We start from the raw sequence: 24,700 nt of genomic DNA, 5'->3' as shown, positions 1-24,700 counted from the left end.
TCAGACTGCGGACCATACAGGAACCACAGTACTGGCGAGACACAGGCAGTATCACAAATGAACATTTACATCCAGGTATCTTACCTGAGACGTCTTCTCTGATTAGAGTCGTTCTCCTTCTTTTCGTCTCCATCTTGTCCAGACCCCTTGAGGACTTTTCTCATCCACAGCTCGTCTCTGCAGACTTCCATCTTCTCCGGTCTTCTGCAGCACATCCCCACACGATGCCCTTAAAGATGACAGAGTCATTATAATGCTCCTGAATAACAATATCTACACTGAGCCCCTGAATAAACCTAACTCTTACAATGCTCCCTGCACAAAATATGACATACACTCTACCACTCTTATGGTACCTGCTCTCCACACTGTCCTCTCCTTACCATACTGGGCCCCCTCTTCACACTGTCCTCTCACACTGTGTCCCCCCTATACTGCCCAGTCTCTATACTGTGCCCCTTCATCACACTCCCCATCCTCAGCATACTGTTCCCCCCTTTCTGTGCCCTCACACTGTTTCCCCCATACTGCCGCATCTCCATACCTTCCCCCACACTACCTAGTCTCTGTGCTGTGTCACCTCACACTTTTCTCCCTCCATGCTGTCTCCTCACACTATTCCCCCACTCTCCGTACTGTTTCCTCATACATCCCCCTTCTGTTCCCGCACCCATTCCCACACCTCCCCTAGTTATTTCACACATCTCCCCATTCTGTCTCCTAAAATTTCTCTCCCATCTCTCCGCAAATATAATAAATCTTCGGAAGAGCACACAGACATGCAGAAGCGCGCTTACACACACACATACTAAGGGCTTCTTTCACACGTCAGTACATGCGATGACAGTTTCCACAAGTACCAGAGACATTGGTACACGCAGACCCATTCAAATGAATGTTTTTACCAGCTGCATCTCCTGCAAAACGTCCCACACACTCATGACAGCGCTCTTCCCAAGCACCGGGTGCTGAACGCTGCTCTCATCATAGATCCCTGCTGGCGCTGCAATCAGCAACAGCAGGGTCAATGATGAGAGTAGTAGTATACTCCCGCCGTGTCCAACTGTAAAAATAGGAATAAAATAAAAAAATCCTTATACTCACCTCTCCTAAGTGTCACCCGCTGTAATCCGTGCGAGCGCTCACGCCGAGGAGAATGACTCATGCAGCGAGCGGGCCCCGGGCTGCGCACAACAAGGGGTGCCCTGTCAATCACTGAGCACAGCTCTGGGGCCCGCTCGCTGCAGGAGTTGTTCTCCTCGCCGTGAGTGCTCACACGGCGGAAGTAGACTACTACTCTCATCATTGACCCTGCTGCTGCTGATCGCAGCAGGCAGGGCTCTATGATGAGGGCAGCACCCAGCTCTTGGGAACAGCGCTAACTGTACATTGATTCCCAAGCGCTGGTATGTGTCACACGGATGACACACAGGTGGACACGGATATCTCCAGTCCCGTAAATATCAGGACATGTGAAAGAGTCCTAATATACACAAGCAGATACACATACTCACAGAAATGGGGACACGTACACACACAGGCAAGCACTCACAGAAATGCACACACAGTCATGCACAGACACACTCAACCAATCACATACAAAAATGTAGACACGCAGGGAAGTGCGCACACACGTGTGAAGACACATATACACATGTAGACATGCAGGCACTCAAATACACACACACACACACAGGCATATACACGCACCAGCAGGCATATACAAAGTAACACACACACAGGCATATACACGCACCAGCAGGCATATACAAAGTAACACACACACAGGCATATACACGCACCAGCAGGCATATACAAAGTAACACACACACAGGCATATACACGCACCAGCAGGCATATACAAAGTAACACACACACAGGCATATACACACACCAGCAGGCATATACAAAGTAACACACACACAGGCATATACACGCCCCAGCAGGCATATACAAAGTAACACACACACAGGCATATACACGCACCAGCAGGCATATACAAAGTAACACACACACAGGCATATACACGCACCAGCAGGCATATACAAAGTAACACACACACAGGCATATACACGCACCAGCAGGCATATACAAAGTAACACACACACAGGCATATACACGCACCAGCAGGCATATACAAAGTAACACACACACAGGCATATACACGCACCAGCAGGCATATACAAAGTAACACACACACAGGCATATACACGCACCAGCAGGCATACACAAAGTAACACACACACAGGCATATGACTCACCCATAAAAACGTTATTGAATATTTGGCACGGTGCTCTTGATATGAAATTGAAGCAGTGAGAGCTGTAGGCCTGCAGCCTTGTTTCCAATTCCAGGCCAGGCCAGGTTGGAGAGTTGAACTGTAGAGTCAGAGCAGGAGAGCAGGGGGCGGTGCCACCACCCGGGAGCCAGTATTACTACAGGGGAGCAGGCCAGGGCAGATATGGAGCCGGGATAGGACGTATCAGAAGCTCGGGAGCAGGGAGAGCAGAGCGAGACGTCGGCTTCGGTGGCGCCGGCGTCTCAGAGGCCGGCCCTGGAGCAGAGAGAGCACTGCAGAGCGCGGGCGCGCGTATCAGAGGCCAGAAGAGAGCAGCGTCAGTGTCACCTGACACCACAGTCTGCCAGCCAGCGGGAAAGCAGAGCGCGGTGCATGTCACCGCCCAGAAAGAATCCGTCCTCTCAGTGTCAGAGACTCACGCGGTAAGTATGCTGCATGCACGTCACTGCAGGCCCGCTGTCACCAATGAATGTGCCATGCGCGCGACACTACATTTGATTCAGCCGCGCTTTTAAAGGGCCCCCGCCACCAATTTTCTCACTCTCATATCGGGGCCCACCGGGAAATTTCCCGATTTCCCGCCAGGCCAGACCGACCCTGCTGAAGTGACTACCGTGTCCGTTCCCGTTTTTGCTCTGACCCAGCATACGCTGCCCTGAGACCTAGCTCCACCTGTGGGGAGCTATACCATCGAGCTGCCTTATCACGGGCCTCAGTGGACTGCTGCAGCGCTGGTGCTTCTCACCAGATACCACAGGTGGCGTCACGAACTCTTATAAAATTAACAATTATCCATCCTTTTAAAGAGTGACCCCAGGGTACGGGCCAGGGAGCCGACCACCGCGGCATCCCCAAGGCCAGGCAAAGGCCTGGGTGACCTCATCGACTGGCTGACTGTGGGTTGACAGTAAGTGGGATCTCCAACCTTGTCATCATCATCCTGTGTGTTTTTACACCCATCGTCCTCAAAACCAACCTCTTCCTGCCCTGACCGAAAAGTTAAGTTGTCGCTCCAATCAGGTATTTGAGTCTCATCATCGTCTTCATCATTGTCTCCACCAACAGGAGTTACAGTTTGGGAACGAGGGTCTACATTATGCTCAGAACCTTCTTCATCTGGTCCTGGATCCGACTTATAAAGATTCTGGGCATCAGTGCAGATCATTTCCTCATCTGGATTAACAGAAGCTCTGGAGCAGACCTCCGTTTCCCAGGCTATAGTATGAGTAAACAGCTCTGCAGACTCAACCATCTGTGTTACCCCATACTCAGACGGGCAGCTGGAGACTTGGGAGCTGTGAGGAAGCAAGTGCGAATGGGGTGACAACTCTGAGTGCTGGAGTATTTGTGATGTTGAAATTGAGGTGGTGGAGAGCCCACTTGAAGGAGCACTTGATATCCGCTGAAGCACCTGCTGTTTTTGTGCCTCATCTGGAATTTGTAGCGATGGGCGTGTCTGTAACAAAGGGATCATATCACATTGTCCACGAAAACAAGTCGACATGTTAGCTTGGCTGGAAGATGGTCTTTCTTCTGCAGATGTTACTCTCCCCCCCCGCGGGGAGGCTCGACCCACCAGTGGACAGGCACCAGTATTGGGAGAGGGGGGCTGGCCGTCAGGGTCCACCGCGGCTCTGGCACAAACCCGGCGACACAGAGGTGGCACGGGCAGGAACGGACTGGCCGTGTCGGCTTCTCACGTTTTGGATTTTAGAAGGGCATGACATGCCTATATCTGTGTCTCCCCCTCCTTTTACTCCTCCACCTCTTTTCTTTTTGCATGACTATATGTACTTTTCACTTTTCCATGTGTTAGTTATGTCTTCTGAGCAGTTTGGCAGCTTTTGGACACCTTTGAAGGTGTTTTCTATGTGTTTCTATGTGTTTTTGTTTGCCTGCCATTGGTTTTAACGGTGTTCGAAGGTGTTCGACGAACAGTTCGACGAACAGTTCGGCGAACACACGGGTGTTCGACGAACCGAACTCGAACACTATGGGGGTGGCTCAACACTAGTCATTACTGGTTGGTGACACTTCTAGACCCACGCTACATGGTGAACTTTATATCTCTTATTCCTGAGGCGGACAAGTCTACAAAAATGGGGCAGTACCAGAAGGCCCTTGTTGCGGAACTATTAAAAAAAAATACCATCTGAAAACGCTGGCGGCAGAGGCCACAGTTCGTTGGACTTCCAAGGAGTACAGGCGAGTGAGACACAAATGCAATCCAGCAGAGGCAGGGGAACACTGTCAAAGTTCTGGGACAGTATTCTCAACCCTTCCATCTTACAGGCCCTGAGGTGCGGAGTACTCTTACAAGGAGTGCAAAGTTTGGGAAGATGCTGAGAGAGTACCTTGCCGACCGTACCAACATCCTCTGTGATTCCTCTGTGCCTTATAATTATTGGGTATCCAAGCTGGATACGTGTAATGAACTGGCTCTCTATGCCTTGGACGTCTTGGGCTGCCCTGCCGTTAGCGTTTTATCAGAGCAGGTTTTTAGTGCCGCTGGTGGAATTATAACTGATAAGCGCATCCGCCTGTCAACTGAAAATGCTGACAGGCTGACTCTTATAAAAATGAACAAGGACTGGATTGGGCCAGACTTCTCAACACCATCGAATGATAGCAGCGTAACATAAACTCAAATCCAGTGTTTTTGGGAGGTGTATTCCCATGCACCTCTTCACACCCACAAATGGGTATACTCTTCATGATTTTGGCTATTTGCTCTTGTCCTCCTCCTTCTCCTCATCCTCATCCTCCACCACCATATCACCAGGGTGACTGTTGTCGGTGATGCAACATCCACATATTTTTTTTAAAGAGTGTATATGATGCCCGTTAAAAAAAAAAATTATACAGGGGTAAATGTTTGTCAGCCCATACACTTAGTGCATGGGCATTCCAAGCATAGGATACCCGCTCCTTTCTAATGGGAACATTTTTTTATGAGGCCCTCTAAGTCTCTTCCAAGGGGCATTGGAGTGCCTCCCAATATTTGGCAGCCCTTGTATTCACTGCACAGGCCAACACTATGGGAGACCCTCTCCTTTCTAATGGGAACATGGCGTACTTGTTACTGTGGACCTGCTCTGTGTGTCTTTAAATTCTTAGTGGGTTTTTTCCTAAAATTGGTCAGCCGTTGGACTCACTGCATACCCTATAACTGTATAGCAGACCCTCTCCTTTCTTTTTTTTTTCTTTTTAAAATCTTTTTATTAATTTTTTCAAAGGTAAAAGTACACAACATGTTACAATATTAAGTAAAACATTATAAGAATGAACGACACCTTTGAAGCATCAATATAGAGCACAGTTATACACAACAGAGATTTTAACAACTGATTATTATTAATTTATAATAATGTATTAATAGGTGTGTCAAAAACAAAAACAGGGAGGGGTAGGATAATGGGGGTGAACAAGGGGGAGGGCATGGGAGTAGAGGGGAGGGTAGGTTAAAACAGGATATTTAGGCTTTCAGATGTAAGTTGAGTGGATTGGAATTAAATATTAGAAACTGGGTTAATCAATGAATTATCTTTCGTATCAGTACGCGAGCCTATTCCAAGCGTTATTATTTCCTTGTAGTATTAATATTCTTGGCTTTTTTTAACTTTGTCTCTAGTTGGGGGAGGAAAGTAACAGTTGCATTGTCAGTTATGGGAATTTTTGAAAAGGCGCCAGGGGGACCATATCTCCATGAAGAGAGAGTGTTTCCTAAGTTCCCAGGCTGTTAGTTCTTCTAATCTATAGATCTGCTCCACCTTCTGTTCCCATTGGTCTAAGGTGGGGGGTTGATTTGATTTCCACATTGTGGGTATTAACATTCTAGCAGAAGCTGAGAGATGTCTTATCAAAGGGATTTCCTTTCTGGAGAGTTTTCCTGGGAGCAGACGGAGCAGTCATATCTCTGGTAAAACGGGTAAATTAATCTTAAGAACCTGCGAAACAACTTTGAGGACATTTGTCCAGCATTTTTGGATCGCGTTACAGGACCACCAGAGATGAAAATACGTGCCGGGTTCCAAGAGGCATCTCCAGCATCTGTGGTCATATGAGCTATCAATTTTGTTGAGTTTGGTCGGCGTCATGTGCCATCTGGTGAGGGTTTTGTAGGTGTTTGTAATGAAGTAAAAAACGGTGGTACAGAAGGGGATTTAGGTTCTCAACACTTAACCTTTCTCTTATTTCTTTAATCGAAGGTATCATCCCTGTGTCCATTAGGGTTTGTAGCATGGCATCTGATTTTCGTATTGCTTGGGGTATTGCTTTGTTCAGTTCTGGTGTATTAGATAGGAAAAGATCCGTGATTCTCATCAGCGGTGAGGGGTAGGAGGCACATGTCTCTCATGTGTTTTAATGAACATATTTTTTGTGTGACTGGAGTGAAATGGTTCGTCAGTTGAAAATTAGAAGACTTTTCTGGTTTGGAGAATATAATTTGTCTTTAAAGGAAAAGAGACATTTTCCTCCTCTATCTGGATCCAGGACTTATTTTCTGGACTCATTACACAATCAACTATTCTTTGCAAGTGTATGGCTTGTTGGTAGTGTAAGGGAGATGGAAAATCTATGCCTCCATTTTGGTGAGGTAAGATAAGCACCTGCTGTGAAATTCTAGGTTTTTTCATGTTCCAGATGAATTGTGAGAGAACTCTTCTGGTTTCCTTGAAATAGGAGCCAGGTAGGTGTATGTTAAGAGACTGTAATAAGTACGTGATTTTGGGCCATATTATGCATTTCATGAGATTTTTCCTACCCAACCAGGACAAGTAGGGGGCATTCCAAGTGGACAATTGTTCAGCAATTTAAGATAGTAAGCATGGGAAATTATCTTTGTATAAGTCCTTAAGGTTGAGAGAAATTTTAATACCTAGAAATCAGATTGAAGAAGACCAGTTAAAGGGGGAGTTTTGGATTATTTTTGCTTTCATATTTTTTTTTAGGTTAATACAGTTAGGTCCATATATATTTGGACAGAGACAACATTTTTCTAATTTTGGTTCTAGACATTACCACAATGAATTTTAAACAAAACAATTCAGATGCAGTTGAAGTTCAGACTTTCAGCTTTCATTTGAGGGTATCCACATTAAAATTGGATGAAGGGTTTAGGAGTTTCAGCTCCTTAACATGTGCCACCATGGAGATATGGCTTTTGAAATCTCCTGTTCCGAAATGGGTGTGTTTAATGTTTTAGCTTGATCTTCCGAGAAAGTGGGAAGAGAGATGTTTCTCAGAAAATAGGCTATATTTTCCTTTTTAGAACTGTTGTTAGAATCTGGTGATTGGGGGCCAAGATTGTATAATCTTTCATAGAACTTTTTAAACTCTAGCGCTATATCCTCTAGCTTATACACTGTGTTCCAAATTATTATGCAAATAATATTTTCTCAGATTTTCCCAAATTACCTATATGAATTGCAGTCATTGTAATTTTCCAGTCAAATAACTATTAGAGTACAATTGAAAGGTTTTTGTACAAACTGCCTATGAGAACAGTATATTTTTAAAAAACTAAAAAACTCAAACTGCACTCAAAATGCATGTTCCAAATTATTATGCACAGCAGAGTTTTCAACCTTTTCATTGTAATAAAGAACAAAAAAATGGTCATTTGTGAAATTATAAGCATTAGCAGGTTATTACAAACTGAAATCAAACAGTTTTCAACTCAAAACTTTATTCTAGGTGATGTTACATTTTCACATAGGACCCCTTGTTCGAAAGGAGCTTCTGAACTCTCTCGTCCATTGAATTTGTCAGGTTTTGGATGGTTTCTGCTTCAGTTGTTTTGCATCAGGACAGAATACCCTCCCAGAGCTGTTGCTTCGATGTGAACTGCCTCCCGCCATCATAGACACTCCTTTTGATGATGCTCCAGAGGTTCTCAATGGGGTTGAGGTCAGGGGAGCATGGGTGCCACACCATAAGTTTGTCCCCTTTTATGCCCATATCAGTCAGAGATGCAGATGTGTTATGTGCAGCATGAGACGGGGCATTAGGGTCCCCTAGTCTCCAGACGTCAAGCAGTTGAGCAGCTTGTAGTCTCTTTTTAAGACTTGTAAGTGCTTTACGTGATATAACAGATTTTCCTGTTGAAGTTTCTCTCTCGGGTTCCAGTGCAACATTAAAATCTCCCCCAAGTATCAACATTTCCTCTGAAAACTCAATAAGAAGTTCCAGAGTAGCGAAGTAGCCAAGTGATTTGATTAGTATTCGGTGCATATATATTACCTAACGTGACACATGTATTCCCCAAAAGTACTTTAACAAAAATGATCCTCCCCTCTTCATAGCGTAGCTATCTGTTAGTGTGAAGGGTGTTTGCGAGGTTATGCCAGTACTTACTCCTTTTGAGTTCCCAGATGGGGATGGACTGTGAAACGAGGGAGAGAAGAAAGTTCTGGATAGATTAGGGATATGTAATTTCCTGAAATGTGTTTCTTGGAGGAGACAAATGTCAATTCTCTCCCTTTTGAAATACTTAAAAATCTGTCCTGTTTTAGAGGGAGAGTTCTTGCGTCTAACCTTGTATGATATGAGTTTGACTTGGGCCATATTAGGGGGGAGTTGTACGGGTGACTCTATTAATACGCTCACTGATACATAGGTATTGGCAGGATTAAACCTGTAGACTCTGAAAACCCATATTGATTGGGAGTGGGGGTGAGGGTGAATAGATTAACAAGGAAACCTTTGGATGGGGGAGAAAGAACAGAGAATTGACTAAAAAATTAGATAGGTATATGAGAGCAAGGTGTTTATCCGGATGTATCAGGCATCCAAAAATGGAATTAAACAACATTTAAAGTTGAACAAAAGGTAACATTAATTGGTAGAACTCTGCTTTATACAAAGATAAGACTAGAAGAGAAGAAGAGGACTTTCTGAGAAATCTTTTTCCCCTATTCTTTTGTTTTTATGTTTTGTTTTTTTAAGATAAGAACTGTGTGAAGTATATTATATAGTTTCCTTAGTAGAAAAAACACAAACCATCTTTCCTTGTATCCAACAGATAATCCGTTTTTTCTTTCTAAAAATAAACCTTGTCAAGTCTACTACAAAGTAATGCAAAAAGAGAAAACAGATTAAACACCCTCTTCAATGTAGAGACTGCACACCACATAACTAAAGTGATAACTTATTAAAGTTGTTATGTCAATTTTAAATAAGAAACAGTGTTAGAACTCATAGTACCAATTCCTATGGTGTGAGTCCAAAGGTCTCTACTAGTGAGAAGGTAGTAATATGAACAGAGAACAGTTTATGTAAGGATACAGGATTTCAGGTTTGGTCCGGGATTATCCGTTTTGGTGTGAGCTTTCCGACTTTTTTCTTTTGTCTTCCCGCTTTGTTTGAAGGGACCGTTTCCCAGGGTGTTGGCGAAGTAATCGGCAAGGTAGTAGTTAAGTCTTAGACAGTAGACCAGTCTTCTATTTGTAAGTCTGGAAGGTCAAGTATGGTCAAGACGGTTTGGAGGTCATGTTTGGTATGAATTTGGTGCCTTTGGCCTTCAAATGTAAAGGCAATCCCAAAAGGAAATAGTCATGAGTATATAATCTTTTTTTCTCTTAGTACCTCAGTGAGTGGCTTCATAATTCTCTTTTGTAACATATGTGGAGATATGTCTTGGAAGATATTAATTCTGGAATCTTCAAAGAGTAACCTCTCGCTTTTTCTGGCTTTTTTCAGAATGTCCTCTTTATTTCTGAAGTTTAGTAATCGGCAAATAATGTCTCTGGGCGGTTCTGAGGGTTTCGGTTTCCTTCTAAGCACCCTGTGTGCTCTTTCAATTGTGATTTCGCCTTGGTAATTGACTCCTAGAATTGAGATGAACAGGTTTTTAACTGTGGTGAACAGGGATTCTGATGGGACTGATTCTGGCAGGCCTCTTATTCTAAGGTTATTACGGCGGCTTCGAATTTCCTGGTCCTCTAGGGCATCAAAGGCTAAGTTAAGATGTTGGCATTTTTGAAAGTTCTCGATTACTGCAGAAAAGAAATTACAGAGAGATTCTTGAGTGCACTCAAGAGTTTCTACTCTTGGGCCGATCTGACCCAGTTCTTGTTTAATGTCCCGAACATCCTTGACGAATGGTTCTAAGGCATTTTTAAGCAATCTTTGTGTAAAGGAGCGGGAAACTGGAGGTTGGTCACCGGACATATCCTCCTGATCACTTTCATTTGTATCTTTCATAAGTGCATTAGGACTTTCTGCAGCTCCTCTATTTAAGGTGTTTTTGCTAGGAGGAAGTTGTTGTATGGATTTTTTAATATATTTATCCATGTCTCCGCTAGTTGAGGACTTCTGGACGTTAGAAGTGTCTTTCGGTGGACCTCCACCTATCTTGACCATTTTGATGTGTAGAAGAGATATTTATAGACGGTTCAAATATATGTTATCCTTCTTCTTTTTCCCTAATATTTATTATTTTTTCAGAGTTTCTACCATTTTGGTAGATTTACATTTTTTTTTTATATTTTGTCCATCAGGTAATGTTGTTGAATATATATAGCAGACACAGGTTTAACAACGGTGTATTGATTGGGCACTGGGTTTCAGGGCATGTAGACACAGTTGTAATGCACAAAAACAGCCACAAGATGCCGACCTATACCTGTGCAATGTACCTTGATAGACAAATTGTGGACAAAGTCTGTTGTCCCCTTTTTTTTCCAGAATAATAGTGTTGAGCAGAATAGCTGATAGTTAGAGATTAATCTCCAATTCAGTCAAGTCAGTTGCACACTGTTTCTGTTTGTAAGGGATAGGTTGATGCCTGGTTGTTTCCCCTTCTTCTGAGGCAGAAAGTTTTTGACCCTATAATTCCAAGGGATTAATAGGCCCCTCTTTTTTTTTGTTGGCGTGGAGTCCAAAAGGTGAAAAACTGGACACCGTCAAAGGGTGAAGCACTAAGGAGGTAGAGGAGCAGGTTTTGCTCAGGGTTGTCTCCCAATACCGCAGACCTCTGCGCGCTGTGTAGCCTCGTGGGAGAGGGAGTAAAATGGCCGCTGGGGTATTCAGACACACAGATCCCTCCACCACCTGAGAGCCCGCACTCCTTTCACTCACTGGGGCTTTCTGGCTCATCCGCAGATCCCCGGATTCGGTATCTCCAGCGATCAGCAGGAAATCTCTGTTCGCTTGCTCCCAGAGGCACGACCGACGCCTGTCTCAGGAGAGGGCACTACAGCCGGGAAGATGGCTACCGTCGTCTCTGACCTTGTTAGCCTTGGAGGTGAGTGTCTCTCTCCCGTCTGTTTCCTCCGAACCTCCGACAATATCCACCGGCCGTCCGCGTTGTCGTCAGGTTCCACCGCCTGTGCCTCTGTTCTTGTGGACGCAGGACAAGGTGAGGGAGAGGGGCACGGAGAGGAGGAGGGGGAAATGGCTGCTGGAGCACCAGCCTGTGCTCCTCACTCTCCTCACTCACCCAGTCCCCGCACCTCTATAGTGGTGTCAGTATCTGCGGTCTTCATCCCTGGGTTTCAGGGTACAGTAGTCCAGCTCCGTCACTGGTCCGGGGAGGCAGAGGGAAAGAGGGCTTCCGTAGAAGGTAGTAAAGACTGCGGATCCGTGTCCTTTGCAGTTTCGATGGCTAAGCACGGTTCTCAGGACAGGGAAAAAACGATGAAAGCCACTCAGCGGCGTTAGGCTGGGTCCCCTGGTGCTAGAGGGGAAGAGTGAAAACCTATTTTTTATGATATTTAGGGCTCCAAGCAGGCAAAAAAGGTTAATTTTAGAGGAGCTGAGGTGACACACGCCCCCCGACCCTCTCTCATTTCTAATGGGAATTTGTCGTTACTGTGGCCCTGCTCTATGTGTCTTTAAATTCTTAGTGGGGTTTTTCCCAAATTTTGGCAGCCCTTCCATTCACAGCATGGGGATTACCACTATAGAAGACCCGCTCCTTTATAATCGGAACATTTTTTTTTACTAAGACCCTCCTCTATGTCTCTTGGGTTGGGTATTGAGTTGCGTCCAAATTTTTGGCAGCCCTTGCAGCCACTGCATACACAATAACAGTATAGGAGACCCGCTTGTTAATATTGGGAACAACAAAGCATAGCCGGCTGATGGCTCTCTAACAATAGCGAGGGCCGACTGCTGGCCTTTTAAGAATAGTAAGGACCGTCTGATGGCCCTATAAAAAAAGGCTTTATGACTTTCAGAGTCCCTCCATCATAAATAAAACAGGATGTGTCTGATGATGTGTCACACACCACATTGCCAGCTAAGGTTGCAAAATGTTAAAATGACATTTCCCGGTGAATGCATTTGTCTTAAAAAATAACGTAAAAAAAAACAAAACAATAGGATCTTTCTTTAGTATAAAAAACAGCATATCCAATTTAACCTCAATGTAATCACATTGTTCAGCTCCTGCACCTCCTCCTCCATCTCCGAAATGACCACATAAGTCACAAGCTGACAGCATTGCAGCACTGCCTTGGCCAAGCGGCAACAGGCTGTGCTGAAGATGACATGCTTAATGCTTAGGTGAGAAACCGCCCAGCGCTGCAGAGTTGTTGAAAGCTTTAACACAGCAGCTTGATCTGTGGCTCTCACCGCTGAACATACAGCCAGGCATGGTCGTGTGTGACAATGGGTGGAACCTGGTGACGGAGAAATGACAGCCGAGGTAGATACGGTTTCCCTCTATGTCAGTCCTTTCACCGAGCTAAAGAATATGGCTGTGGTGAAATTCAGCTCCCACTGAGAAGCTGTTTCAGATTGAAAAACATTGTGCCCACCAGAGGATTTGATTCTGAGGGCTCACCTTTCTCCCCCGCTCAAGAGCCCCATAGCAGCTGCAAAGTTAGCGCTATCATGAAATCTCCTGAGGTAGAAGCCAAGGCACACCAGAGTCCTGGCTAAGAAAAGTGTGGGGGAAGGTTCCCGGACACTATGGCTGCTTTTTTAATGTGGATCGGACGTGCTTATGTATGTTATTTCTCAAACCGCATTGCAGATCAGGCCATTGCCCAACTCTGTATTCATGAAATTAAATGCGCAAAGAAAGATGTGTGTGTGTCAAAGCACCACCGACAAGTGCGAGTTGATGTTGGACGGGCTGCCATTGCTTCTGCAACAAGCTGCATTAGAGGACTTCCTGGGAGAAATGACACCCAGAGTAGATACGGTTTCCCTCTATGCTAGTCCTTTCACCAAGCTAAATACAACTCAGCAAAAAAAGCTGTGGACTGGCTCCGTATCGTCCCTGGCCACATTCACCTATCCACGTGTTTGTGGTTAGGCAGTCCTTCCCAGTGAGTGCACTGGGGAGGGCACGGGTAATGTTGTGGGACCAAAGCTTGGGGAAGGCGGAGATGATACCGGGAGAAATAGTGGTGGCTGGGGACCGAGTATGGACACCCGGCAGCTGCCTGCATGAGGTTATGAAAAGCTTCCGCCTCCACGAGCCTAAAAGGCCACATTTCAAGTGAAAACAGCTTTAGAGGACTTCCTGGGAGAAATGACAGCTGGAGTAGATATGGTTTCCCAAGTCCTTTCACCAAGCTAAAGAATATGGCTGTGGTTAAATACAACTCAGCAAAAAAGCTGTGGACTGGCTCCGTACCGTCCCTGGCCACATTCACCTGTCCACGTGTTTGTGGTTAGGTGGTCCTTCCCACTAAGTGCGCTGGGGAGGGCACGGTACCCGTGCTTGTGGAAGGCGGAGACGACACCGGGACAAATAGTGGCGGCTGGGGACCGAGTATGGACACCTGGCCGCCGCCGGCATGAGGTTATGAAAAGCTTCCGCCTCCACGAGCCTAAAAGGCCACATTTCAAGTGCAAGTAGCTGTCAAAAATTTGGCAGTATAGTATCACAGCCTGTGGGTTGGTGGGTGGCTGCATACTTGTGCTTGCATTCCAAGGAATGGGGTAGGGACAACTGAAAGCTACACTGGGACAAGGACATGGACGGTAATTGTTGCACGTCTGCAACGACAGGTTCATGGCGGAAGGCATCTTCGCATGCACCAAGGATCACTTATGATGGGCACACTTTTAGGCAGTGACCTGGGAGTCAGAAATGCTTCCAGAGGTCTTCCCCATGCTGTTCTCATGTCTTTTCAGCACTGTATGCATGTGTCTGATGATGCGTCACACACCACATGGCCAGATAAGGTTGTAAAATTTTAAAATGATATTTACCAATGAATGCATTTGTCACGGTTGAAAGCAATACAAAAGTGCAAAAACGCATCAAAAACGCTATGTGTGAACATTGCCCAAGGTGTGGAGGAGCATTTTTGTTTTTGGTTATTTAGGCTATGTGCCCACGATGCAGAAATGCTCTGGATTTTTCCAGAGCATTTCTGCATCTCCCCTGGCAGAAAAAAAGCATGTGGATTGTACATGCAGATTGTACATGCGGATTGTACATGCGGATTGTACATGCGGATTTCCTGCCAGGGACATGCGGAAGTGAAGCGTTCTTCACATGCTTATTTATTTTGCCTTATATACAAGTCATTACCCTGGAAAGGATGTTCCTTAACATATTTCCCAGGAAAATCCATTTTGGTTTTGTTTTTGTAGTTTTTATTGTGAGTCTGTAAAAGTGGCGTAATACTCTGACAATGTTGTTCGCAGCAGTGACCTGGGAGTCAGAAATGCTTCCAGGGGTCTTCCCCATGCTGTTCCCTTGTGATTTGAGCACTGTTCCCATCGATTTGGGCAATTTTTAGGCCCTCTGCAGACCGCCGGGGGGGCTGCCTGAAAAATGCTCGAGTTTCCCATAGACTTACATTGGGCTCGTTGCTCGGGCCGAGCCCCCGAGTATTCCAATGTGCTCGACCCGAGCAACGAGCACCCGAGCATTTTAGTGCTCGCTCATCACTAGCTAAGACAGATAATGTGTTGTAGACTATCACAGACAGGCTGTTTTTTGAGTTTAGAGGTGGCAGGCAGGAAAGAGGGAGGGATGACATGAGAGCGGGATTTGTCAGAAGCTGCTAAACAGATCTCTACAATAAAGGTATGGATTTAGCCAGCATGAAATGTTTCTACAAGGATGCCTTAAAATCTGCATGGCAGGTTCCCTTTAAGGTTTACTTTTGGAAATCTTGACACTAAATTGAGACAAATATACAGATGCATTTTGTAGGGTCAGGCACAGATACTCATCGGCTGAAGTTATTTTCTTCAAGTTTGGTTTTATTATGAAAATATGGATATTGAAACTCCTAACATTTAATTCTAAAGCTTTTTATTAAGGGAATTCATTCTCTCTTTACAGATTAGTTATGGAGCCAGAGATCCGCTTCTCAGCAACAGAAATCTGTATCCAAACTTCTTCCGAACTGTCCAAAGCTATGAGACACAACATGTAGCGATTGCAAAGTTAATGAAAAGTTTTGGATGGAACTGGGTTGGGATAATAACATCATACAATGATGCTGGAGAACGTGAAGCAGAACATCTGATCCAAACGCTCAGAAAATATGGAATTTGTACTGAATATGAAATAAAGATTTCTTTAGGAAAGTTTAAACCATTTCGTAAAGAGCTGGGAACTTCATTTTCTGAGATTCTTATCGTTTGTGGGACGTTATCGATAAATTATTTGAGGTCTCTTGGTCATATAGCTTATATTCTGAGGCAAAGAACCATTATCCTTCCAGCATCGTGGTCGATTGCCATAGAACTTATATACCAGAATGTGGATGACAGAATGGATCGCAGCTTGATGTTCGCTCCCCCATTACGTCACATCCCTGGATTTCAGGACTATTTGTATACTTTCCAGCCATCCAACCGACCAGATGATAAGTTACTGGAGGATGTCTGGATATATTCATTTTCTTGCTTCTCAGCAAATAAAGTAAAAAATGAACTCTTCCCAGAAGTTACCAACTTTCTTCTTCATAACTGTACTGGGAGGGAGACATATTCAGAGCTGTTTAATTATTTTGGAGATTCAGCCACCTACAAAGTTTATATCTCAGTTATGATTATGGCACACGCTCTACATGATTTATATACCATCTTACAAAAAAATGGAGAACAAGGAATGAAACCATTTCAATTCCAACATAAAGTAAGTGACAGTGTCATATATATTTATAATATTCTTTCAATTTATGGTTTGATTTCATCTATATCATAGCAATAATTCATACTGAGTGGACTGAATAAAAGAGACTTGATCATCCTCCAATATGCAGTGGCCAATTAACATCATCAAGCTGGTCCAGGGGAGGAGTCCTGAGGAGATAATTTGCATATTCCCACTGCATTTTGGGGTAAGTGAAGAGTCTCCGCGAGCTCAAAGAACACTGGATTTTGGCTGTTGGAGCTGAAAAGAGGACATCGGTAAACCAGGGGAGGAGTCCTGAGGAGATAATTTGCATATTCCCACTGCATTTTGGGGTAAGTGAAGAGTCTCCGCGAGCTCAAAGAACACTGGATTTTGGCTGTTGGAGCTGAAAAGAGGACATCGGTAAACCAGGGGAGGAGTCCTGAGGAGATAATTTGCATATTCCCACTGCATTTTGGGGTAAGTGAAGAGTCTCCGCGAGCTCAAAGAACACTGGATTTTGGCTGTTGGAGCTGAAAAGAGGACATCGGTAAACCAGGGGAGGAGTCCTGAGGAGATAATTTGCATATTCCCACTGCATTTTGGGGTAACTGAAGAGTCTCCGCGAGCTCAAAGAACACTGGATTTTGGCTGTTGGAGCTGAAAAGAGGACATTGGTAAACCGCGCGCCCACTGGCGCGCGCATTTTTAAGCTTTTTTTTTAAGCTTTTTTCACTGTTTTCAGAACATTAACAATAAGAACATGGAAGAGTCCAGGAGCCATTTGGTGAGCTGCATATCCTGCTACATGTTCACAGACTTGCCTGTGGAAAAGCCAAACTTCACATGCCAGAAATGCAAGCTTGTGTCCCTGTTGGAGGAAAAGTTGCGAAATCTAGAAGAGAGGTTAACTACCTTGAAAATCATTAAGGAAGGTGAAGAGTTCGTAGACAGAGCAGAATTATCTCTTCATGATTCAGAAAGAGAAGAAATTCGAACTGCACCTGACGAAACAGAGGAATGGAAGCCTGTGACCCAGAGAAGCAGGAGGATCGAGAGGCAGTCAGCACCCATACTGCTCAGGAACCAGTACCAGGCTCTCACGCAGGAGAACCATGAAGAAATACAGCAAAATAAGACTTTGCCAGCAATGAATAACCTTGTAAGCCCTCAGAATCCTCCTGGATGGAGAAAGAAGAATGTTGTGAAGAAAAAACGGAGAGTGGTGGTCATGGGGGATTCCCTGTTAAGAGGAACAGAGGCCGCTATCTGCAGACCAGACATAACCTCAAGAGAAATGTGCTGTCTTCCAGGAGCAAAAATTAAAGATGTGTCTGACAGGATATCAAGACTCTTCAGACCTACAGATCACTACCCATTCCTGCTAATACATGTGGGGACAAATGACAGTGCAAGAAAGGACCTGGAAACCATCTGCAGTGACTTTGAAGACTTAGGCAAGAAAGTGAAAGAATTGGGAGCGCAGGTGGTCTTCTCATCCATCCTCCCAGTGGATGGCCATGGAACAATGAGGTGGAATAAGATTCTACAGGTGAACAACTGGCTACGTCGATGGTGCCGTCAACAAGGATTTGGATTTCTGGATCACGGAATGAATTACCTATACGATGGACTACTTGCTAGAGATGGGGTGCACCTTACGAAGACTGGAAAACATGTATTTGGAAGTCGCCTTGCTACACTCATCAGAAGAGCTTTAAACTAGAACAATGTGGGAAGGGAAGCAAAAGGCCAGAAAAAGCCATACAGCTGACAAATACTATTGAGATCTCTGCTACTGGAAGTGGAAAGGAAGAACAAAGACAAAACAATTTAAATAATAAAAATATGGGAGGAAGAGAAACCAATCACAAACTAAAATGTTTTTATACAAATGCACAAAGCATGGGCAACTAACAAGGAGAATTGGAAGTACTAATGCAGGAAAAGGAATATGATGTCATTGGAATCACTGAAACTTGGTGGGACGATACACATGATTGGAATAAAAGGCTAAAAGGATACAACTTATTTGCAAGAAACAGACTTGATAAACGAGGAGGAGGTGTTGCATTGTATGTTAGAAAAGCGTATATCTGCACAGAGATTGAAGCTTCAGAGACTGGGAGTTCTGTGGAAACTGTTTGGGTAAGAATACAAGGAGAGAACAACGGAAAGGACACCATTGTAGGCATTTACTACAGGCCACCTGGGCAAGCTGAAGATATGGATGAACTCTTTATGTATCAAATGACCAAGTTCTCCAAAAAATATGACGTAGTGGTCATGGGAGATTTCAACTATCCAGACATTTTTTGGGAATCTCTCTCAAGTAAAACTAACAGGTCAAGCAAATTCTTATCCTCTCTTGCTGACAACTTTATCTTCCAAAAGGTAGGGGAGAAAACAAGGGGATCTGCTACTTTGGATCTAATCCTTATAAACAGGGAGGAAATAGTTGAGGAGGTAAAGGTGGCTGGGACCCTAGGAGGCAGCGATCATGCTATTATAGAATTTTGGATAACTAGAGGAGGAAGACATGTGAAGACTCAAACTTCAAGGTTAGATTTTAGAAAGGCAGATTTTAAGAGACTCAGAAAGAGAATAGGAGGGATCCAATGGCTGGATGTCCTTAAGGACAAAAATGTCCAGGAAGGATGGGAAATTTTTAAAAATGAGATTCTCAAAGCACAATCGTTAACAATCCCGAAAAGTAGGAAGAATGGGAAGCATTTAAGGAAACCAGGATGGATGAACACAGAACTTAAACACATGCTAAAAAGAAAGAAAGAAATGTTTATTAAATGGAAAGAGGGAGGCATATCTAAAGAAGATTATAATGCAGTCTGCAGATCCTGCAGGGCACGTATCAGGTTAGCTAAAGCTGACAATGAATTAAGGCTTGCAAGAGATGTCAAAAGCAATAAAAAAGGATTTTGGGGGTATGTAAAAAGTAAAAGAAAAGTCAAAGATGCTATAGGATTTTTACAGGATGAAAATGGAGAAATGGTAAGAGAGGATGTTGAGAAGGCCGAACTTTTTAATTCCTATTTTGCATCTGTTTTCTCTCAGAAAGAAAATGTAACATCAACTGATCTTCACTGTCCTTTTAAAGGAATAGAGGAATCCAAGTTATCTGTAAACAGAAAGATTGTGAGGGAATATTTAGCTAACATAAATGAGTTCAAGTCTCCAGGTCCAGATGAATTACACCCCAGAGTACTGAAGGAGATCGTAGAAGAAATTTTAGAACCACTCTCCATAATCTTTGAAAATTCTTGGAGAACAGGAGAAGTCCCAGAAGACTGGAGAAGAGCAAATGTTGTTCCTATCTTCAAAAAGGGGAAGAAGGTGGACCCAGGGAACTATAGGCCGGTGAGTCTGACTTCTATACCAGGAAAGATCTTTGAACAAATTATTAAACAACATGTATGTAAGTACATGGATAAGAATGAAGTGATTAACCAGAGTCAGCATGGGTTTGTAACTAACAAGTCATGTCAGACTAACTTAATTTCCTTCTATGACAGAATCACTGACTGGGTGGATCAGGGAAATGCTGTAGATATAGTATATCTTGACTTCAGCAAAGCATTTGACAAAGTATCTCACACCATCCTTATTGAAAAAATGACCAAGTATGCAATGGACCAGACAACTGTTAGGTGGATTCATAACTGGCTTAGTGATCGGACTCAAAGGGTGGTTGTAAATGGCTTCACATCCAGCTGGATGAATGTCTCAAGTGGGGTACCACAGGGCTCCGTCCTGGGACCTGTATTGTTCAACATCTTTATCAATGATTTAGATGAAGGAATTGAGGGTAAACTGATTAAATTTGCTAATGACACAAAGATAGGAGGGATAGTTAATACTAGAGAAGAGAGAGAGAGGATTCAAAAAGACCTAAATAAACTGGAGCAGTGGGCAGCAACCAACAGAATGGTTTTTAACATGGAAAAATGCAAAGTACTACATCTGGGCAATAAAAATGAAAAAAGCATATACAGAATGGGAGGAATAGAGCTAAGCAACAGTACATGTGAAAAAGACTTAGGTATACTAATAGATCATAGACTGAACATGAGTCAACAGTGTGATGCAGCAGCAAAAAAGGCAAATACAATTCTGGGATGTATTAACAGAAGCATACAGTCTAGATCACGTGAAGTCATTATCGGTCTTTACTCCTCTTTGGTCAGACCTCATCTGGAATACTGTGTACAGTTTTGGGCACCACATTTTAAAAAAGACATAGACAAACTGGAGCAAGTTCAGAGAAGAGCGACCAGAATGGTGACTGGTCTGCAAACCATATCCTATGAGTTACGGTTGCAGGATTTGGGAATGTTTAGCTTGCAAAAAAGAAGACTGAGAGGAGACTTAATAGCTGTCTACAAATATGTCAAGGGCTGTCACATTGTAGAAGGATCATCTTTATTCTCATTTGCACAAGGAAAGACTAGAAGCAATGGGATGAAACTAAATGGGAGGAGACACAGATTAGATATTAGAAACAACTTTTTGACAGTTAGGGTGATTAATGAGTGGAACAGGCTGCCACGAGAGGTGGTGAGTTCCCCTTCAATGGACGTCTTCAAACAGAGGCTGGACAGACATCTGTCTGAGATGATCTAGTGAATCCTGCTTTGAGCAGGGGGTTGGACCAGATGACCCAGGAGGTCCCTTCCAACTCTACCATTCTATGATTCTATGATTCTATGGTTAGACAGAGAAAGAAATTGAATCGATCTATTGCAAATCAATTTCAAGTCGAATTTCATGAAATTTTGAGGTCCCAGCAATTCAGAAGCATTTGCAATTTGATTCGTGTGGATTCCTAAAAAAAATGCCGGCGTCATCATTTCACACTTTCCAAACACTGCTTCAACCAAAGTGTGGGTTCACATGATGTCAGGCATGGTCACACTGACATACTGTTAAATATACTTATTTTTTATATTTATTTATTCTGGACTTCTTACCAGATGTGATATTTCAAAGAAAATGTCATCATAATTCTTATAAAAAAAATGTAGTAGTTTATTGGATTGTCCACCAAAAAGAATCACTGCAGCAAAACATAAAATAGGTGAAGTAGTTACAAAGTGATTGTCCATTTGTCCACACCAAAGTTTGTTCCCTATCTTTCCCAGGATCCTGAATGGCAATTTGTCTGTCTGTGTCAATATCATGGCTGAATAGGAGCACGTGGATTAGGCCTTTAGAAGTACAGTACAGACCAAAAGTTTGGACACACCTTCTCATTTAAAGATTTTTCTGTATTTTCTTTACTGTGAAAATTGTACATTCACACTGAAGGCATCAAAACTATGAATTACCACATGTGGAATTATATACTTAACAAAAAAGTGTGAAACAACTGAAAATATGTCTTATATTCTAGGTTCTTCAAAGTAGCCCCCTTTTGCTTTGATGACTGCTTTGCACACTCTTGGCATTCTCTTGATGAGCTTTAAGAGGTAATCACCGGAAATGGTCTTCCAACAATCTTGAAGGAGTTCCCAGAGATGCTTAGCACTTGTTGGCCCTTTTGCCTTCACTCTGCGGTCCAGCTCACCCCAAATCATTTCGATTGGGTTCAGGTCTGGTGACTGTGGAGGCCAGGTCATCTGGCGTAGCCCCCCATCACTCTCCTTCTTGGTCAAATAGCCCTTACACAGCCTGGAGGTGTGTTTGGGGTTGTTTTCCTGTTGAAAAATAAATGATGGTCCAACTAAACGCAAACCGGATGGAATAGCATGCCGCTGCAAGATGCTGTGGTAGCCATGCTGGTTCAGTATGCCTTCAATTTTGAATAAATCCTCATCAATAGTTTTGATGCCTTCAGTGTGAATGTACAATTTTCATTGTCATGAAAATACAGAAAAATCTTTAAATGAGAAGGTGTCCAAACTTTTTGTCTGTACTGTATATATATATACTGTATATGTTGTGGAATACCAATAATACCTATGAAGAAGTAAATCTCTACCTGATGCAGCAGCACCTCTCCCTTCCTCTGCCTGATTCAGGGGTAGACTATGACGAGCATAGCGGCACAAGGTCTTATATACACCTGATGATGCTGTGCGGCCAGCCAATCACTGTAATGCCCACAACAAACATGGCTACGGCATTACAGTGCATAGCAGGCAATCCCTGCTTGTTCATTGGCTCTCAAAAGCGCGCCAAAAATGCAGGGAGGGGAACCGAGGTCCCGCCCGAGCAATTCGGAAATAGTCGCCGAGCTCGTCGGGCACAGTGATGCTTGTGTGAGTACCGAGCAGTGGAGAGCAAGTTCCCTCATCACTAGTCTCCATATTTTGAGTTTGGCAGTAGTGGAAGAGATTTCTGTCTACATTAAACTACTTCTACTCTGGTGAAATTGATACCACTTTGGTGGTGTTAGCCCTAATTTAGGGAAATGTATACACTTCTGATTAAGTCTCCATCTCCTGGGTTGGCTGTACTGGAAGAGGTGTTGGTCCTATTTACACTATTTCTACTGTATTGAAATTGATGCCACTTTGCTGGTGTCTGCTACTAATTTTTGGAAATGTGGAGAATCCTGAATGGGTCTCCATCTATTGGGTTTGGCTGTAGTGGAAGAGTTGTCGGTCACCATTATACTAGTTCTACTCTAGTGAAATAAATTCTTTGGTGCAGATATTTTTGTCACAGGGGTACACAAGATATAATTAGTGATGAGCAAGCATGTTTGCTACTGCTCGGTGCTCACCCGAGCATCTCACTGCTCGAGATGCTCGGTGCTCGCCGAGTATTTCCAGGGTTGCTTGGCGGGAGCTCGGGTCTCCTCCCTGCATATTTGGCGTTCTTTAGAGAGCCAATCAACATGCAGGGATTGTCTGCCACACACTGTAGTGACGCAGCCATGTTGGTTCTGGCATTACAGTGATAAGCTGGCCGCACAGCGTCATCAGACATGGCGCCGCCGTGCTTGTCACAGTCTTTTCCACAATCAGGCAGTGTAGGGAGAGGTGCTGCTGAGCTAGGGAGAGATTTGGTTGTTTATTAGTTAGTGTAGGTATTCTAAAAGATTCTCTACATTTCCATCTCAACAAACAGTCCTTCTAAGGACTAATCCAGCTGCAGAGATATCAGTGTTAGGCAGGCAGGCAGGGTATATAGCAGACTGCAGTGCACATAGCAAGAGGGTTCTGTCTGTTGGTGCTTTTACAGTTCTGTCTGTTGGTGCTTTTACAGATATTTTTAGACATAGGCCCAGGTCTCAGGGGCCAGGAATATTTTTTTTTTATCTTAATCCTGATTATTTGATTAAAAAGCAATCCAGAGTACACTGTTTTTCTGCGCCATTTGCTTGTTGGCACTGCAGAATATAGCCAGGTCCTTTCCATATTACTGCACTAAAAATCCAGCTATTTAAAACCGTGGTTTGTCTGTCACATGGATCACATATAATTGCGCTGAAAATTCTGCCATTTCTGGCCTCCATTAAAATTTTGTTTCACTGTGTCAGCAAAGTTATTGACACCAGTTTGCTGTTAGAAATAGTTACCTACAGGCCAGGTATTTAAAACTGTGGTTTGTCCGTCACACGGATTGCATATAACTTTGCTCCAAATTCAGCCATTTGCAGTGAGCGTGGAAGATATTGTCCTCAATTTAAATTGGGTGAGGCACGTGGCAAGGAACAGGGCAGTGGACATGATGGTGATGGTGCATGCAGAGGACGAGGCCGTGGGCAAGCTGAAATTGTGCCACATCAAACTTCACATCTACATGTAATCTCCTCTTGGCCCGCTTCAAGTGGACCAGGCGAGAGGCCTGAATCTATAAATGGAAATGTAAACAGCTCTTCGTAATGTCTAAGTGTGGGATCAGTTGTCTCCGGGCATGGTGGGAGATAGGAGGATCAGGGTGAGGAATATTCGGTTGAGACTCATAGCTACTGAGACTTGACTGTGTGGAGGGTGATGGTAGTGGTGGTGGCTAAGTGACTGAAAGCATTATCTGCTATCCAACCAATAACTTTTTCACACTGCTCTGTGTTCAATAGTGGTATTCTGCGGTCCCCTATTAATTGGGACAGGAAGGTCGAGCGAGAAGATGTAGGTGTTTGTTATGGCACAATTTCACCTTGCCCATGGAAACGTCCTCGTCCTCTGCATGCACTATCACCATCACGTCCACTTCCCCGTCCCTTACCACGCACCTTGCCCATTTTAGATGGAGGACAATTTTTTCCACGTTCACAGTAAATGGCTGATTTTGGAACACAGTTATATGTGATATGTCTGACAAAGAACCACAGCTTTAAATTGTAGGCCTGTAATTTACTAATATTATTCTACATGGAGACCTAGTGTGAATAGCGTCA

General features: G+C 43.8%; 1 protein-coding gene across 1 annotated transcript in view; it reads left to right on the top strand.

Annotated features, from left to right (window-relative positions):
* Window positions 1-24,700, top strand: part of LOC141197269 (vomeronasal type-2 receptor 26-like) — a 681,141-nt gene that overhangs the window by 627,964 nt on the left and 28,477 nt on the right. Inside the window, exon 3 of the mRNA XM_073662656.1 lies at window positions 15,559-16,359. Within this exon, the coding sequence (XP_073518757.1) occupies window positions 15,559-16,359 (801 nt within the window). The remainder of the gene's footprint in view (window positions 1-15,558; window positions 16,360-24,700) is intronic.

The sequence above is a fragment of the Phyllobates terribilis genome, unplaced genomic scaffold, assembly GCF_046119375.1.
Source record: "Phyllobates terribilis strain yellow unplaced genomic scaffold, ASM4611937v1 Scaffold_82__1_contigs__length_6685932, whole genome shotgun sequence".
Taxonomy (NCBI): Eukaryota; Metazoa; Chordata; class Amphibia; order Anura; family Dendrobatidae; genus Phyllobates; species Phyllobates terribilis.
Note: the sequence above shows the minus strand (reverse complement) of the source record. Positions and strands in the feature narration are given on the sequence as shown.